The following is an 18,625-nucleotide window of genomic DNA, read 5'->3' on the forward strand; positions in this document are numbered from 1 at the left end:
CGTCCGCCTACCCAGCATTCAAGTGCAGGTCTCCCGGAAAAATGCTCGAGTTCCTCATTGACTTACATTATGCTCGATAGTCGAGTAGAGCAGATCCGAGTGTCCACCCTGCTCGATTCGAGTACAGAGTACTTGGGCAGTTTACTGCTTGATCATCACTAATAAAGAACTAAAACTACATACCAAATGAGGAAATACAAACTTAAAGAAGGATTCTCACTTCACATCGATATGTATTTTTGTTAGATGTAAATGCAACTGATCTCCCGAATCTGGCATTGTTTTTGCTTTGTTCCTGTGCCTCTCCATTCCTGACATATGGCCCCTTCTTCCAGGTATATAAATCCAGTCTTGTTAGAAAAGTGGGTGTGGTCCTCTTTAAGATGCCTGTAGGGAAAAGTTGAGGACCATACCCTCTTGGATAACAAGACTAGATTTATATGCAGGGATGAAGGACCTATATCACAGGAATGGAGAGGAGCAGGAATAAAAAAAATAACAACACCAGATTCACAAGACCACCGTAATTTCCACCACACAAATAATTGCTCAGCCAATCACTGTCTACTGTCTTTCCTGAGCTAGTAATTGGCTTAGGCTGGTTTCATACTTGCGTTTTTTTGTGCTGCTTTTTAGCGCAAAAAAAGCATGCGTTTTTTCCCTATACTTTAACATGGGTGCGCATATGTGCGCATACATATGCGCACGTACGCGTTTGTATGCGCATGCGTTTTTTTGCAGTGTGCTCTCGGGCGCACAAAATGCATCCTGTTGCATTTTTTGCGCGTCCGACTTGCCCCAAAAAAACGCATGCGCACGCAATGCGGTTTTTTACAGCAAAACACCCATTAAAGTCTATGGGTGCGCATACGTGCGCATTGTAATGCGCACGTATGCGCAAAAAAACGCATGTGTTTTTTAAAAAATGCACCAAACCCCGCAAAAAAATGCACACAAACGCATGATGCATTTTTTTCATGCGTTTGTGTGCGCAAAAAACGCGCAGCATAAAAACGCAAGTGTGAAAGTAGCCTAAAAAACATTTTTTCTGTGTCATGGGTGACCGTGAAGCAGGAACCAGCTGAAGACCCGAGGGACATCATAACAGGAGCAGGTTGCAAGTTTGGCAGTAGAAAAGAGTCATCATCTGCTCTCAATTGAGTTTCCATTGATATATTTAAGAAAAAAAGGATGATTATTTAAAGGGAATCTGTCCCCCCCGGGATGTATATGACCTATTAATATGGGCATACAGGTAATAGAAATGCTACACTAGTCCTACCTGTATGCCTCATATTAATGGTCTTGCTGTGGAGAACTGTTATATTCTTTATGTTAATGATTTCTTCCAGGCTCCAGGGCGTGCAGTGCCTGGAAGAAATCCTTGCCTCCTGTCTTCATTGTAATACTTACCCCCTCACATCAGCATCAGTTGTGGCCCCGGAATCCCGCGCCTGCGCCCTGCACTTCCTCAGAAATACATACCTCATCCTCCCTTCTATGGGCGCTGCATTCAGGGATCTTTAGTGACTTGCTGGCGCCTGCGCAGAAGATCCCTGAATGCAGCACTCACAGAATGGTGGATGAGGTATGTATTTCTGAGGGAGTGCAGGATGTAGGTGCGGGATTCCTGGGCCGTAACTGATGCTGATGGGAGGAGGTAAGTATTACAATGTCAGGAGGCAGGGATTTCTTCTACGCACTGCACGACAAGGAGCCTGGAAGAAAACATTAGCATAAAGACAGAATATAACATTTCTCCACAACAAGATCATTAATATGAGGCATACAGGTAGGACTAGTGTAATATTTCTATTACCTGAATGTCCATATTAATAGTTCATATACATCCGGGGGGGAGGTGATAGATTCCCTTTTAATAGTATGCCCTCTTTGCTCAGAGCGGACTGTGAGGACAAGAGTTCTCTGTACAGTATATGCTTCTAATGATGGAGGTTTTTCTTATCAAACTGAACTGTTTCAAGAGAAGAAGATTTGGAACTTTCTTATGACACATTACTATTTATTGTCTGAAAATCTTTATGTACATAGAATGTGTTTTAAAAGACATGCATGGGAAGACATACCGCCCGTTCAAACGGTGCACTGCACCGGGGCCCTGAACCTCCAGGGGGCCCTGTAAGGCGGCTAATGATGTGGGCAATCTTGCCGTTTTCTCTGGACCCGAGGCTCTGGAGGGTCCCCGCCCTCATGTGTAGCGACGGGCAGGGAGTGATCCAAGCAGCTCCGCTGCCTGCAAGAGTGAATAGCGGGAGCGGAGCTGCAACAAGGACCCTTCCTGCTCGCCGCCCGCGCTTCCTGTCTCTGACTGACACAGAGAGGAGCGCGACGCTGAATGACGTCATCATTCAGCGGCCACTGCTATGTCAGAGCGAGGATGCCCGGGCGATGCTGCGGACAGGTGAGAGGAGAGAGGTGGTGTGTGTGTGTGTATGTCTGTCCGTGTATGTATTTGTGTATGTCTGTGTGTGTGTCTGTGTGTGAGTAGGTTAGCCTGGCCCTGGAGGAGATGGGGACATTAGGAAAAGACCGTGATGGGGAGAGAAGGCTATGATGCCTGGGGTGATGGGAGAAGGCCATGAGGGGGTAATGGGAGAAGGCCATGAGGGGGTAATGGGAGAAGGCCATGATGGGGGTGATGGAGAGAAGGCATTGATGGGATCATGGGAGTGATTGGGAGAAGGCAGTGATGGGGTGATGGAGAAGGCAATGATGGGAGTGATGGGGTGATGGAGAAGGCATGGATGGGGGTGATGGAGAAGGCATGGATGGGAGTGATGGGGAGAAGGCAGTAATGGGGTGATGGTGCAGGCAATGATGGGAGTGATGGGGAGAAGGCAGTGATGGGGTGATGGAGAAGGCAATGATGGGAGTGATGGGGTGATGGAGCAGGCAATGATGGGGGTGATGGAGCAGACAATGATGGGAGTGATGGGGTGATGGCAGGCAATGATGGGAGTGATGGGGAGAAGGCAATGGTGGGATGATGGAGCAGGCAACAATGGGAGTGATGGGGTGATGGAGCAGGCAATGATGGGAGTGATGGGGAGAAGGCAGTGATGGGGTGATGGAGCAGGCAATAATGGGAATGATGGGGAGAAGGGAGTGATGGGGAGAAGGCAATGATGGAAGTGATGGGGTGATGGAGCAGGCAATGATGGGAGTGATGGGGATAAGGTGATGATGGGGTGATGGAGCAGGCAATGATGGGAGTGATGGGGTGATGGAGCAGGCAATGATGGGAGTGATGGGGAGAAGGCAATGATGGAAGTGATGGGGTGATGGAGCAGGCAATGATGGGAGTGATGGGGAGAAGGCAATGATGGGGTGATGGAGCAAGCAATGATGGGGTGATGGAGCAGGCAATGATGGGAGTGATGGAGAGAAGGCAGTGATGGGGTGATGGAGCAGGCAATGATGGGAGTGATGGGGAGAAGGCAGTGATGGGGTGATGGAGCAGGCATTGATGGGAGTGATGGGGTGATGGAGCAGGCAATGATGGGGCTGATGGAGCAGACAATGATGGGAGTGATGGGGTGATAGCAGGCAATGATGGGAGTGATGGGGAGAAAGCAATGATGGGGTGATGGAGCAGGCAATGATGGGAATGATGGGGAGAAGGGAGTGATGGGGAGAAGGCAATGATGGAAGTGATGGGGTGATGGAGCAGGCAATGATGGGAGTGATGGGGAGAAGGCAATGATGGGGTGATGGAGCAGGCAATGATGGGAGTGATGGGGTGATGGAGCAGGCAATGATGGGAGTGATGGAGAGAAGGCAGTGATGGGGTGATGGAGCAGGCAATGATGGGAATGATGGGGAGAAGGGAGTGATGGGGAGAAGGCAATGATGGAAGTGATGGGGTGCTGAAGCAGGCAATGATGGGAGTGATGGGGTGATGGAGCAGGCAATAATGGGAGTGATGGGGAGAAGGCAGTGATGGGGTGATGGAGCAGGCAATGATGGGAATGATGGGGAGAAGGGAGTGATGGGGAGAAGGCAATGATGGAAGTGATGGGGTGATGGAGCAGGCAATGATGGGAGTGATGGGGAGAAGGCAATGATGGGGTGATGGAGCAAGCAATGATGGGGTGATGGAGCAGGCAATGATGGGAGTGATGGAGAGAAGGCAGTGATGGGGTGATGGAGCAGGCAATGATGGGAGTGATGGGGAGAAGGCAGTGATGGGGTGATGGAGAAGGCAATGATGGGAGTGATGGGGTGATGGAGCAGGCAATGATGGGGCTGATGGAGCAGACAATGATGGGAGTGATGGGGTGATAGCAGGCAATGATGGGAGTGATGGGGAGAAAGCAATGATGGGTGATGGAGCAGGCAATGATGGGAGTGATGGGGTGAAGGAGCAGGCAATGATGGGAGTGATGGGGAGAAGTCAATGATGAGGTGATGGAGCAGGCAATGATGGGAGTGATGGGGTGATGGAGCAGGCAATGATGATGGGAGTGATGGGGAGAAGGCAATGATGGGGTGATGGAGCAGGCAATGATGGGAGTGATGGGGTGATGGAGCAGGCAAGGATGGGGGTGATGGAGCAGGCAATAATGGGAGTGATGGGGAGAAGGCAGTGATGGGGTGATGGAGCAGGCAATGATGGGAGTGATGTGGAGAAGGCATTGATGGGGTAATGGAGAAGGCAATGATGGGAGTGATGGGGTGATGGAGCAGGCAATGATGGGGTGATTGAGCAGACAATGATGGGAGTGATTGGGTGATGGCAGGCAATGATGGTAGTGATGGGGAGAAGGCAATGATGGGGTGATGGAGTAGGCAATGATGGGAGTGATGGGGTGATGGAGCAGGCAATGATGGGAGTGATGGGGTGATGGAGCAGGCAATGATGGGAGTGATGGAGAGAAGGCAGTGATGGGGTGAAGGAGAAGGCAATGATGGGAGTGATGGGAAGAAGGCAATGATGGGGGTGATGGGGAGAAGGCAATGATGGGGGTGATGGAGAGGGCAATGATGGGGTGGTGGGGGAAAAAGAAATGATGATGGATGTGGTGGGGGAGAATGCGATGATGGTGGTGGTGGAAAGGGCAATAAATGGGGGTGGTGGAGGAGGAGGAAATGATGGAGGTGGTGGAACGGGCAATGATGGGAGTTGTGGGGGAGAAAGCAAAGATAGTGGTGGGGGAGAAGACAATGATGGAGGTGGTGAAGGGGCAATGATGGGGTGGGGGAGAGGACAATAATGGGATGCGAGGGGAGGAGGACAATGAGGGGTGTGGGGGATTGGCATGAGAGGAAGGGGGACTTATAATGGCCTTAGGAACAGGGGGAGGTGGAGGAAGACATTATTATCGCTTATTATGTCTAACAGTCCCTTAGTATATAGTGTACTCACTATGTCTAACACAGTCCCTTAGTATATAGTGTACTCACTAATTCTGTATAACACCATCCTTAGTTACATAGTTTCCTCTTTTATTATGTATTACACCATCCCTTATTACGTACCATCCTCTCTAGTTATATATGGTGCCGTCCCTTATTATATAGCTTCCTCTGCTGTTATGTATAGTGCTGTCTCTTACATAGTGTATTCTTGCTAATTTTGTTATTTACAGTGCCCTTTTATTACATAGTCCCCTCTCTCTTTAGATATAAAATGACTGCTGATCGAGGAGCCGGTGACCAAACTACCAGTCCATCAGCTCCTCCATTAGAAAGGAAGCTTTCCCATGCTTCATCAGCCATCATTTCATTATACAGCTAACAAGACAGGACGTTATGTAATACAAAACAGGGCTCTATATAATTCAATATGTAAGGGACGGTACTGTACATAACAAGAGAGGGCACTGTGTAAGGGACAGCAATATACATAATAAAGGAGACTATGTAATATATATACATGTATGTGTGTGTGTGGCTATATAATATCTATCTATATATACACACACATGTAGCTTTGACGCCATAAAAGGAGAGGGGTCCCAGACACATTTCTTGCACAGGGGCCCCAAGCTCTCAGTGTCCTCCCCTGAAGACACGTGAAGTAAGATCTAAAGAGAACCTGCTGCTGACACCATGAACTATAGATTAGCTCCTTCATTACGAACAGCTATATTTTGCTTGGAAATGCTCAGTTGTTTAAATGGAAAACATAGTTTAAAAAATGAACTGGGAACAGGAAGACGAGTCTGGGCACAGGGAGAAGAGTCCACTGGGCGTTTTCCCTATGGCTTCTCTTCTCCGGGTTCGGCCTGATTTGCAGATCTTTAGCGGGGAGAAAACTATCAATCAGGTGGAGCCGGATGGGGAGAGACTACTCGGTTGTTTTCCAAGAGAAAAAAAAAGATAAGTTGTTTGCAGCAAAGGAGCCAGTTTGTATTTTTAATGCTTTGCCAACTTGCCCTTAAATTGCCTAAATACATTAGACAAATATGTCAGCAAGCCGCTCAACATTCACTTGGGATCCAGCATTTTAAAATCCAGTTTGATCCTCGTTTCACATAAAAACTAAAAATATAATTACAAAGTAAAGACTAAAGTAAACTAACAAAAATAGTAAGATAAACAATCAAGATAAAATGTTCTTTACAACATACCTGTTCTCTGCTTTCAGCATCCCATGTAATTTTATACTTATATGATTTATAATGCGCCCAACACCGGATAACAAAAGGCTCGAAGGTCTTTAGGAGAACTTCAGGGTGAGATGCGGTAGACATCAGATCTTTAAACAAACCAATCAGGAAAGGTTGTCAAAGGTTTGGTTTTTGGACTTATTTGCCACAAAGGCCAGAAAACAATATTGTCACATTTACACATTTGGACGTATGATATTGCAATGGAGAGTTCTACAGTGTTTGTATATTAGTCATGTTTCTATATAAATTATAGAAAATATATAACAAACAATCACATGCTTATGTTCACAACATAGGTAATAGGCACGCAAGTAAAAAACCATCTAAATATACGTGTGACGTGACGCACACGGTGTGGTTTATTTATTACCAATGGTATGAAGTTGGCTGCATTCTTCTCCAAGAGCATTAAATGCACAACAGGATATATTCTTCTCCTTAAGATCTGACAAAGGTAATTTGCTTCCCACCCGTACACTTCCAAAATTATATGACTCAGGATTTGGTATAGAAGTGGTTTTGTTATTGCATCTACGAGAAGAAAATCATGAGTATGATTAACAGAGAATAGCAACGCAATCCCAAAAATTTAAGGATGTCTAGAAGTGATGGCGGTATTAAACCTTGGGGGTGTAAACGTCCATTACCTCTACATCACTTCTAAATTTAAATCACTTCCATCACTTTTCCACCCCCATTATTTCTACATCTCTATCACTTCTACACATCTACAGGTTCTAGATCTTCAGTATTTCTAGGCATTGCTTCTACATCTCCAACACTTTTACACTTGCATGACTTCTAGATCTCCATCACCCTACGACTTTATCAATTCATTCATCATTATCATCATCAATTCCACACCGCTATCACTTCCAGATCTCCATCACTTCTAGTTCATCATCCATTACTTCTAGTTCACCATCACCTATACATACTGTAATTATTACTTTTACACCTACATCAATTTTAGATCTTCATCACCAGGTGTAAAAGTCATGGAGGTCTAGAAGTAATGGAGATGTAGAGGTGATAATAGTGAGCAAGTGATAGTGATTTAGATGTGATAAAGATATAAAGTGTCAGGAACACCGCACTGAACTTGCTCACTGAGCCAGTGCGCGTGTCCTGAGTAAAGCGAACAGTGCTCAAATATACCTGTGGAGTGGGCAGCAGCTGAGTAGATGCGTACTTCAGAACAGGAGGACGTGAAGCACGTGACTGCTAGGGGCGTGGCCTAAACTTTAGAGAGCTAGGAGCTGCAAGAGAACGCCTAGCAGGGTAACTGCGAGACAAAGTTACCATGGGGCATAGTCAGGGAGATTAGTCAAGACGTAGCCAGTAAGTCAAACACAGAGATAGCTGCAAAGGTACAAGAGGGGCGAACAGAGAGTAGTCAGGTCACAGGCAAGGAGTCTTACACAGAGATAATAACGCAGTACAAAATCAACAGGCAAACTCACAACAGGAAACAGAACCATATAAACAAGCTATAGCAACAAACAGGCACACAGGGGTCAGCACACTAGGCCAAAGGCAAAAGTATAACTGGCAGGGATTGAAGCTTCCCAGGGGATTAAGAAGCTCTCCCAGAACCAGAAAGAGGCCACAATCATTAACCCCAGGTGTGCAGGTCAAAACCTGCACCGAGCTCCAGACATTAACCCCTGACGTGCAGCTCAAAAACCTGCACTGGGATCATGACATAAAGGTGATGGAGATTCAGAAGTAATATAGGTGTGGAAGTGAAGGTGGTGTCGAAATGATGGAGATCTATAAGGTGACTGAGAGTAGAGGGATGTGGACTCTTGGAGGTGTTAGAGATATAAAAGAAATGGAGGTGTAGAAGTGATGGAAATCTCCATGTAATGGAGAAGCAGAGGTGATATATCTAAAAGTAAAGGAGGTGTAAAGTTGTTGAAGATGTAGTAGTGAGCGAGGTCTCTCAGTGATGTAGGTGTAGAAGGGATAGAGATCTAAAAATAATGGAGGTTAAGAATTGATTCCCCATCAATTCTAAAAGTAACAGAGGTGTAAAAGTGAAGAGATCTAGAAAAGTATATGTATTGAAGGTGTAGAAGTGATTGAGATCTAAAAGAAATGGACAACTGTAGAAGCAATAGAGGTGTTGAAAAGATTGAGATCTAGGATTGATAGATGTGTAGAAGCAAAGGAGATCTAGAAATGATAGAGGATAGAGGAATAATGTGATAACGATGTAAAGGTCCACAATAATCTTAAAAGGATGGAGATCTACAATTGAGGAAAGTGTATAAGCAATGGTTATCTAGAAATGATGGCGGTGTAGAAAAGATGGAGATATTGAAGCGATTGAGGTGATAAAATTATCTAGAACTAAAAGTGATAGAGATCTAGAAGTAAATACGGTAAGTGATGAACATCTGTAAAAGTAATAATTGTGCATAGGTGACAGTGATCTAGAAGTGACGAAGGTCTGGAAGTGATAGCTGTGTGGAATTTATGATGATATGATGAATGAATTGATAAAGATGTAGGGTGATGGTGGAGATCTAGAAGTGATGCAGGTGTAAAAGAGGTAGAGGTGCACAAGCAATGCCTAGAAACACTGAAGATCTAGAAACTATAGATGCGTAGAAGTGATAGAGATGTAGAAATAATGGAGGTGTAAAAGTGATGGAAGTGTAGAGGTGATTTAAATTTGGAAGTTATGTAGATGTAGAAGTAACGGAGATGTAAAAGTGATGAGGGTGTAAACTAATAATGATGTAGAGGTGATGATGATCTAGAATTCATGGAGGTGTAGAAATTATGGAGCTCGAGAACGGATGGAGATGTAGAAGTGATTGGTATTTAGAAGTGGTGAAGGTGCAGAAGCATTGGCGATCAATAATAACTAAAGATCTAAATGCACTGGAAATCTAGAAGTAATGGAAGTTTTAAAGGGAATCTGTCACCGGAAATTTGCGAGCTATGTAAATTCCCTGTGTCCGGTCCGATGGGCGGTGTTTCTTCTTCATTTCTCCACCCCATCCGTGGCTGCCGTCTGCGATATTTTCCGGAATTAGAGTAGTTCTCCTCCATATTTCGTGTGTGCGCAAAGCAAACTTTCCTCGCGCACGCGCAGTATGCTTTGCCCAACTGCGGGCAAAGCCGAAAATCATTACTGCGCATGCGCCGGTACACCATGCCCAGGAAGTATATTGCTGGGATCAGGGGTGATACGCGTGGGGCCACGTCTGTCTCCACTCAGGATCCTAATCTACGGGATCACTAACGGACCTTTCTCTCTCTGGGTAATTTATATGCCTCTCATGTTTATTACAGGACGTTTATGAGAGGTTTCTTCTCTCTCTATTAAGGGAGTTTTTCTTGGGGTGTTTTGTGTCATCATCAGATATGGTTTTTGGGCTCCTATTGGGGCTTCCATCCCTTTGGGGCTCCCTTCATCTGCCTTCCATTTATGGGTTACCCCAGCTGCTTGGATAAGGGATGTTTATATATGTCTACATATCTCCTTATCTCTTGTGCCCCATGAGCCTTTGAATGTAGGTCCTGGAATTATCATAATTTATATATTGGTTTATTCATGTATTGTTATTTTGAGTGGACACGGTTCTTATGGCTTTTTTAATTGTGTTTTATATGTAATTGTGTATTACTAAAATCTATATTTATTTTTAGTATATTAGCTGGTTTCACCATTTGCGTTTTTTAGCGCTGGAAAAAAACGCATATGTGCGCATGCGTTTTTCCCCCTATATTTAACATGGGTGCGCATACCTGCGCGCTTGTAAGCGCATGTATGCGATTTTCATGCGCTGCGTTTTTTTGGGGTGTGCGTTGGTATTTTCCAGACGCAGCATGTTGCATTTTTGGCCCTGCAAAAAAGCGCATGCGCACATATGCGCACGTTTTGCGCTAAAAATGGCCATTATAGCCTATGGATGCGCATACGTGCGCACTGGCATGCTCATGTATGCGTTTTTTTACATATGCGTTTTTTTTTTTTAACCATGGAATTTAGGGGTTTGGGTTAGAGTTAGGGTTAGTTAAGGGGGTTTAGGGTTAGGGTTAGGGTCAGGGTCAGGGTTAGGGTTGGGGTTTGGGTCAGGGTTAGGGTTAAGTATGGTTTGGTTAAGGGTTAGGGTCAGGGTTAGGGTCAGGATTAGGGTTAAGTATGGTTTGGTTAAGGGTTAGGGTCAGGGTTAGGGTTAGGGTTAGGGTTAGGGTCAGGGTTAGGGTTAGGGTTAGGGTTAGGGTCAGGGTTAGGGTTAAGTATGGTTTTGTTAAGGGTTAGGGTCAGGGTTAGGGTCAGGATTAGGGTTAAGTATGGTTTGGTTAAGGGTTAGGGTCAGGGTTAGGGTTAGGGTTAGGGTTAGGGTCAGGGTTAGGGTTAGGGTTAGGGTTAGGGTCAGGGTTAGGGTTAAGTATGGTTTTGTTAAGGGTTAGGGTCAGGGTTAGGGTTAGGGTTAGGGTCAGGGTTAGGGTTAGGGTCAGGGTTAGGGTTAGGGTTAGGGTTAGGGTTAGGGTCAGGGTTAGGGTTAGGGTTAGGGTCAGGGTCAGGGTCAGGGTTAGGGTTAGGGTTAGGGTTAAGTATGGTTTTGTTAAGGGTTAGGGTCAGGGTTAGGGTTAGGGTTAGGGTCAGGGTTAGGGTTAGGGTCAGGGTTAGGGTTAGGGTTAGGGTTAGGGTCAGGGTTAGGGTTAGGGTTAGTTAGGGTTTAGGGTTTGGGTTAGGGTTAAGTATGATTTGGTTAAGGGTTAGGGTCAGGGTTAGGGTTAGGGTCAGGGTTAGGGTTAGGGTTAGGGTTAGTTAGGGTTTAGGGTTTGGGTTAGGGTTAAGTATGATTTGGTTAAGGGTTAGGGTCAGGGTTAGGGTTAGGGTTAGGGTCAGGGTTAGGGTTAGGGTTAGGGTCAGGGTTAGGGTTAGTAAAGTCATGGTTTGGGTTAGTGTGAGGGGCCACCTAATGTTGGAAAAAAACGCAAACGCGGTAAAAACGCACTAAAAACGCATACAAACGCATAAAAACGCTGCATTTTTTTCATGCATGCTCATAAAAATGCTTGAAAAAAACGCAGCAGTTGTATGCTTTTGTATGCGTTTTTTCAATGCGTTTTTTTGCGGGAAAAACGCGCTGCAAAAAAAAGCAAGTGTGAAACTAGCCTTACTGTGGTGTGCATATATTCCAGAAGTGTTTTTTCTTTTCATTGTACTTCCTCTATTATTACTGGGTTTGCACCCCTGTTGTATTACTATTACATATATTGTGCAGTGCGCTGAGTCTTCCCTCTTTATTATCCCTCCAGGTGCAAGACACCTTTGACAAGATACTGAAAATACCTGAGGAGACCCATGGAGACCCCACTGACGAAGGGGAACTGAGAACGTGTTTCTTTAGCCGTATACAAAGAGAGGGGGAGACTGTGAAGCAGTACGTGAACACACTACAGGAGTTACACACCGCGATTCTGAGGAAAGACTGCATAGGCATAGGACCCCCCGACACCGTGCTGCGAGACCAGGTAGTGACAGGCCTGAGAGATGAGCTGCTGTGGTGGGCCTTGCGCGAGCGCCTGCGAGCTAATCCGCACATGACTTTTTCAGAAGTTGGGGCAGAGGTGCGTATAGACGAGCAGGAGCAGGGGATTGCAGCCTCGATAGGGATGGTCCGGTGTTGCGGAGTACCTAGCCCGAACGAGGATGAGTCCACGTGGTCCCACGAATTATGGCAGGGAGTGAGCAAGATTAGAGAAAAAGTTGAAAAGATGGGGGAGGCTCTTATGGGTGTCTTGGAGTTCTGTGCGATACCCCAAGGTGACTCACAGCAGAACACAAAGGTTTCAGAGGACAGTGCAGAATATCAGAAGTGTCCCAGCAGTTGTCCCACAATTTACTCCCAGTTCAATGAGTGAAGAGCAAAGACAGGTGAGACATGTTTCCCGCCGAGGTCGACGGCCCAGGCCGAAGCGTCCACCAGACAGATGCAGATGAGGGTGTTGGACATGTGGAAGGATGGGACACCTGTCCAGAAATTGCCTCACTCGAGACAGACGATGGGGAAAGTTAGCTCATTCCTCCGAAGTTTCAGCTAATTGGAGAGAGCATCGTCCTTGGATTGAGTGGTACAGCGGAAAGAGAAAAGTTCCATCCAGAGCCATACGAAGCCACGACATCCGACACCAGGGAGAGTAGGAGAAGGTGCCCCTGACTACAATGAGACAACTGCGTTGGTTAGACGCATGGAGGCGAGTCTGGTCGATTTCCCACTTGGGTCCGAAGGTTCCGTCTGTGAGCTTCGGTCTGAAGGGAAGGAAGGGACGTACCCCAGAGAAGACCATCTTAGTATTTCGTGACCACAAGGTCCTGAAGAAGGGGAGAGAATGCCAGGTGATCCAGTGACACTGGTTCCTGAGATACCAGACAATGAAGAGGAAGAATCACTTGCTCCATTCTCTGATGTGGAAAGTTTGCTGTCTGTCAGCTCAAGGAACCCTGATCCATGGGAAGAGTTGCAAAATTCCCCTGAAGTACTCCCGCTGAAAATGGTAGACTACGAAGAAGAAAAACCACTGTCTTCGCTCCATAAAGTGGAAAATTTGCCGCTCGACAGCCCCAGAGATCCTGACTGGTTGGAAGAGGCGAAGCAGCTGTGTGAAACAGCAAGTGAGGCTGAGGCTGCTGCTGAGATCCAGGACAAGGCTAAAGGTGAAGCTCCAGAAACTAATGGTGCTGCAACAGAGACTTCAGAGAAAGAAGATGTTGCTGCTGAGACCTAAGACCAGGCTGAAGGTGATGCTGCAAGAACCTAAGAGGAAGCTGCAGAGATGGAAGAAGTCATGGGGGTGATGGAGACCAAACCAAAGATCTCCCCAGAAGCTGAGGAGTCTGTTCAAGAAGCCCCTAAGGTGTTCGATAAAGATGAAGAAAATGACAAACCGACTGTTCAGACGTCTGCTGTCAACAAAGCCAAGAAAAGGAAAAAGAAGAAGTGAAAGTGATTGATGTTGCAGAGAAACTAGACAAACCTTTTTTTCCCACCACTTCGGGTGGAGTGACCTCTACAGGCCGTACTGGGAGAAGATGGAGACAGAGAGGCAGGAGGAGTTGCGGAAGTTGTGGGCAATTGTCGGCACTCAGAAGAACAATGGGGAGGATGATGAAACCTCGCCCGTGGAATGACGCGTTAAAAGAGAGGGGGAATGTGGGGAACTGGACCGGACCACGGGTACCTACATGCCGGGTCCAGACTTGAGAGGCTGCATCTCCTGTCCCCGTGAGGAAGCAGGAGAGAGACAGAGCTTCCTGAAGTGACAGGGGAGTGGGGAGACCTGGAGAAGCGCGCACAGGAGGGCAAGGCTAGTAAGAGGAAGCGGGCAAAAGGAAGTGTCCAGCACCTATGGAGGGCAGAGCACAGGAGAGTGGTGAGGAGTATGCATGGTTCCTCCCTCTCCAGAGCATACCGGGGCAGTGACAGTGCTGCACCTGATGAGAGACAGAGATCGCTGTGCTGAGAGTGCAGAGCTGTGTGAAGCCGGGCCATAGAGTGCAGAGCAGTGTGGAGCCAAGCCAGAGAGTGCAGAGCTGTTTGAAGCCGAGCCAGAGAGTGCAGAGCTGTGTAAAGCCGTGCACACAGAGCAGTGCCACGCGGACCAGCGTCCGCCGTCACCCACCGCCAACAGCGGCGACCAGGGAGAGCGGGACATACAGGGTGTGTCCAGTGACTGCCTGAGAACCGGGTGCTGTGCCCTACGTGACTGTGAGTACAGCACACGTGCTACACAAGAGAGACTGTATACCAGACTGACACTTGCGCCCTGACTGGGTCAGTAGATAGTTGCCCTGACATTTTTGACCGGATGCTACTAGTGGAAACAGTTGAGGAGCCACATTGGGACCCTACAGGACTGTGACCCATGCTTTTAAAGTAATTAGCCTTGTTAATATATGGACAAGGGGCAGTGGAAGGAACCGGAGACCGACCACTGTCACCGGAAGACGGACCAACGTCTACAGCGTCCTCCAGAAGGAGGCGTAGTGCCCGTCGTTGTCGGCGCCATTAAGTACACAGCAGAAGCTGCAGAGCAAGGACTTCCTAATATACCTCTTATGCAAATTGTTGTGTATTTGTACTGTTATTATTGTACTGTTCCTTTAATACCGTTTAACTCGTTTATCTCCCTGCGTGGAGTAATTCCCCCTGTAAATAAACCTGTACCTGTTAACCCCTACCCTGCCTGCGTCCCATCACTGCATCCCACGTTTCTGCTTGATATCTTATATATGTGTACAAGCTATGCAGACAGAACACGTGGAATAGAGTGTTTCAGCATAACAACTATTGTTAGGCTCGGTTCACACTGTTGTTTTATTCCCACAGGATTCCAGGTATTTTTGAATAGTGTAGTCTGCAGTATTATTCCAAAATGTCAGGGACGCCAAGAAAACCAGACAGACAACATTAGAGGTGAAGGTGGTCTATTACGCTTTGTTGGCTGCAATTTGTAAAAGGGTCTGGCATACAGTAACTGTCATGGCCATTATACACAGAAACTATAATACTAGTATGGACAAACACTAATCTATCTGCAAAAGTGATATTATATGTACGGTAAATATACCTTCTGACACAACCATTTTAATATACTTTTACTACTTTAAAAAACCAGCAGAACCACAGAATAAGTTAATTGTTGCACTGGAATTTACTCCTACCTGTCATCAGGTGAAGTGCATGATATCCAATATACAACAGGTTTTGGATAAGCTTTAGAAAAGCAGTTCAGATAGTTTGACTCAAGTGTAAAATAAGGTTTTCTTGGTTTGCCTGAAAAAGAGCATACAGTAAATCATATTTGACTTCATAGCCTTGGTTCACCTTTGCATCAGAGGCTTCATCAGAAGCCATAATTTCAGATTCTCTCAGATTTCACAGGAAGAGTAATGCAGCCGGCAGCGCTACTCCATGCATGACAATGACGCGCACCACAACACAGCCATATGGTTCCCATTACAAGTCAATGGGGTCCCTTGGGCATCATTGGTGTAAAGTGATAGGTTTAGCACTCCATCATTTTGGTTATGTGCTCCGATGATGGAACAGATACGAAACTTCATGAGGAACCACATTTTCTGAGAATAGACTTTTTTTTGGAGAAGAAACTTTCTGAGAATATAGTGTTGGCGCAGGCAAGTCACCTGACAATATGTACTTTGGTTCTTCCAACCCAGTCATTTCGTAGAAGTTTACTTACTTCTTATTTTCACTTCAAAATATATGCAGTTTGTGGAATTTTCGCTTTGTATCGAAAGTCCATATATTCCCGCTTGTTTTCCAGTGGCTCTTACCAGTTCCAAACAAATATTGCTACTGAAATAAAGGAAAATGATTATTTCTGTGAGTGATCCGACATTGCTACATTACCTGTAGTGATGAATATCCATCGTGATGACCTACTGCTTAACAAATTATGAAGACCCCAGAAAATAACCCCCCTCCACTCGTCAAATTGCGTTAATTTTCCCCATTCATACACAGTGGGAAAAAAGTATTTAGTCAGCCACCAATTGTGCAAGTTCTCTCACTTAAAAAGATGAGAGAGGCCTGTAATTGACATCATAGGTAGACCACAACTATGAGAGTCAAAATGAGAAAACAAATCCAGAAAATCACCTTGTCTGATTTGGCAAGATTTATTTTGCAAATTATGGTGGAAAATAAGTATTAGGTCATTAACAAAAGTTCATCTCAATATTTTGTTATATATCCTTTGTTGGCAATGACTGAGTTCAAACGTTTTCTGTAAGTCTTCACAAGGTTGGCAAACACTGTTGGTGGTATGTTGGCCCATTCCTCCATGCAGATCTCCTTTAGAGCAGTGATCTTTTGGGCCTGTCGCTGGGCAACATGGATTTTGAAATCCCTCCAAAGGTTTTCTATGGAGTTGAGATTTGGAGACTGGCTAGGCCACTCCAGGACCTTCCTATGCTTCTTACGAAGCCACTCCTTTGTTGCCCTGGCGGTGTACTTGGGATCATTATCATGCTGAAAGACCCAACCACCTTTCATCTTCAATGCCCTTGCTGATGGAAGGAGGTTTGCACTCAAAATCTCACGATATATGGCCCAATTCATTCTTTCATGTAAACGGATGAGTCGTCCTGGTCCCTTTGCAGAGAAACAGTGCCAAAGCATGATGTTGCCACCCCAATGCTTCACAGTAGGTATGGTGTTCTTTGGATGTAACTCAGCATTCTGTCTCCTCCAAACATGACAAGTCTTGTTTCTTCCAAACAGATCTACCTTGGTTTCATCAGACCATATGACATTCTCCCAATAATCTTCTGGATAATCCAAATGTTCTCTAGCAAACTTCAGATGGGCCCGAACATGTACTAGCTTAAAGGGAATTTGTCACCCTTTTTTGAGATATCATATAATGATATCATTCAATTGTGTGCCACATAAGGATTCTCTTAGTACTTTTGCTTCCCCCTGACCCCGCACCTTTCATGCATAAATACCTTTTTATATCGGTTCAGATGTATGTAAACTGCCACTGTCCTGTCCGATGGGCGGGGCTTATTCACCTGCTCCCCCCCTCCCTGTCTTGCTCTGCACAAGAAGAAATGCATGCAGGTGAGATCCTGCATGGAGACCCAGATCGAGAGAGATTATCAGTGGTCTTGTATGTCTTCCATTTTCTTATTATTGCTCCCACAGTTGATTTCAGCACACCCAGCTGCTTGCCTATTGCAGATTCAGTCTTCCCAGCCTGGTGTAGGGCTACAATTTTGTTTCTGGTGTCCTTTGACAGCTCTTTGGTATTCACCATAGTGGTGTTTGGAGTGTGACTGTTTGAGGTTGTGGACAGGGGTCATTTATACTGATAACAAGTTCAAACAGAAGCCATTACTACAGGTAATGAGTGGAGGACAGAGAAGCCTCTTAAAGAAGAAGTTCCAGGTCTGTGAAAGCCAGAAATATTGCATGTTTTTAGGTGACCAAATACTTATTTTCCACCATAATTTGCTAAATAAATCTTGCCAAATCAGACAAGGTGATTTTCTGGATATGTTTTCTCATTTTGACTCTCATAGTTGTGGTCTACCTATGATATCTATTACAGGCCTCATCTCATCTTTTTAAGAGGGAGAACTTGCACAATTGGTGGCTGACTAAATACTTTTTCCCCACTGTATTAGTACAGCACAAATTTCATCATCATTAAAAACTACTAACTGGCTAAGACCCACAGCACTTCTGCCTTCAAGTATTAATAAATATACTTTAGTCAATCATCTTCACACATTCTCTGTACTGTAGACAAATATTTGGTTATAGTCACACTTTCCAAAATAACATACTGTAGAGTTAATTTGACACAGGTCAAACTGTTAGCATAAATTTTGCTGCACAAATCTTAATACTTAATTTAGCAAAAGAAAATGAAATCTATCACTGTTCATTGTGAATCTCATAATGCAATATTAGAACATTGCAGGTAATAAAAAACAATCTCATAATGGAGCAACTCAGCTCTTGGGAGAATGAGTAACCTGGTGCCCTAACCTCTCTGTCCGTACATTATACAATATATACTCAGTATATACCTTTAAAGGCATGACATATTGATGGGACGTTTCACCATTTTGCTTTTTGCAAAGATTCGGCCTCTAGTGGACCCCCAATGATCCAGAGAATGAAGCGGCCATAGCACTGATTTAGCACTATGCCATTGGCCCCCTGTACAGAAGTCAAGGAGCCATAGTGCTATACCAGCTCTGAAGCCCTTTTGTTTTTAGGATTGGTGAGGATCCCAGAGGCCGGACCGCCACTGATGATAAAGTGATGCTATATTCTAGTAACTAGATGAATTCATCAGCATTAAACTTTTCCGATCCAATGTTTGATCCGACATTATGATTTTCCTGTTCCATTCCAATGATGGAAAACTTCCGACGCTTTTTTGTTGCATTTGTTCTGATTAGCGCTGACTTTAGCCAGCAGATA

The 18,625-nt window shown here is 45.4% G+C and overlaps 1 protein-coding gene across 2 annotated transcripts in view; it reads right to left on the minus strand.

Annotated features, from left to right (window-relative positions):
• FLT3 (fms related receptor tyrosine kinase 3) overlaps positions 1-18,625 on the minus strand; it is a 178,815-nt gene that overhangs the window by 76,419 nt on the left and 83,771 nt on the right. Inside the window, exons 4-7 of one of the 2 annotated variants that reach the window (XM_073583146.1) lie at positions 15,867-15,979; positions 15,328-15,439; positions 7,006-7,166; positions 6,594-6,721 (exon numbers count right to left, since the gene is read on the minus strand). In XM_073583146.1, coding sequence (XP_073439247.1) covers positions 6,594-6,721; positions 7,006-7,166; positions 15,328-15,439; positions 15,867-15,979 — 514 coding nt within the window. Of the gene's footprint in view, positions 1-6,593; positions 6,722-7,005; positions 7,167-15,327; positions 15,440-15,866; positions 15,983-18,625 lie in introns of both variants that reach the window. The other variant, XM_073583145.1, reaches the window with a different exon arrangement.

Source organism: Dendrobates tinctorius, unplaced genomic scaffold (assembly GCF_039654945.1).
Source record: "Dendrobates tinctorius isolate UK_male_01 unplaced genomic scaffold, ASM3965494v1 ptg000075l, whole genome shotgun sequence".
NCBI classification, from domain to species: Eukaryota; Metazoa; Chordata; class Amphibia; order Anura; family Dendrobatidae; genus Dendrobates; species Dendrobates tinctorius.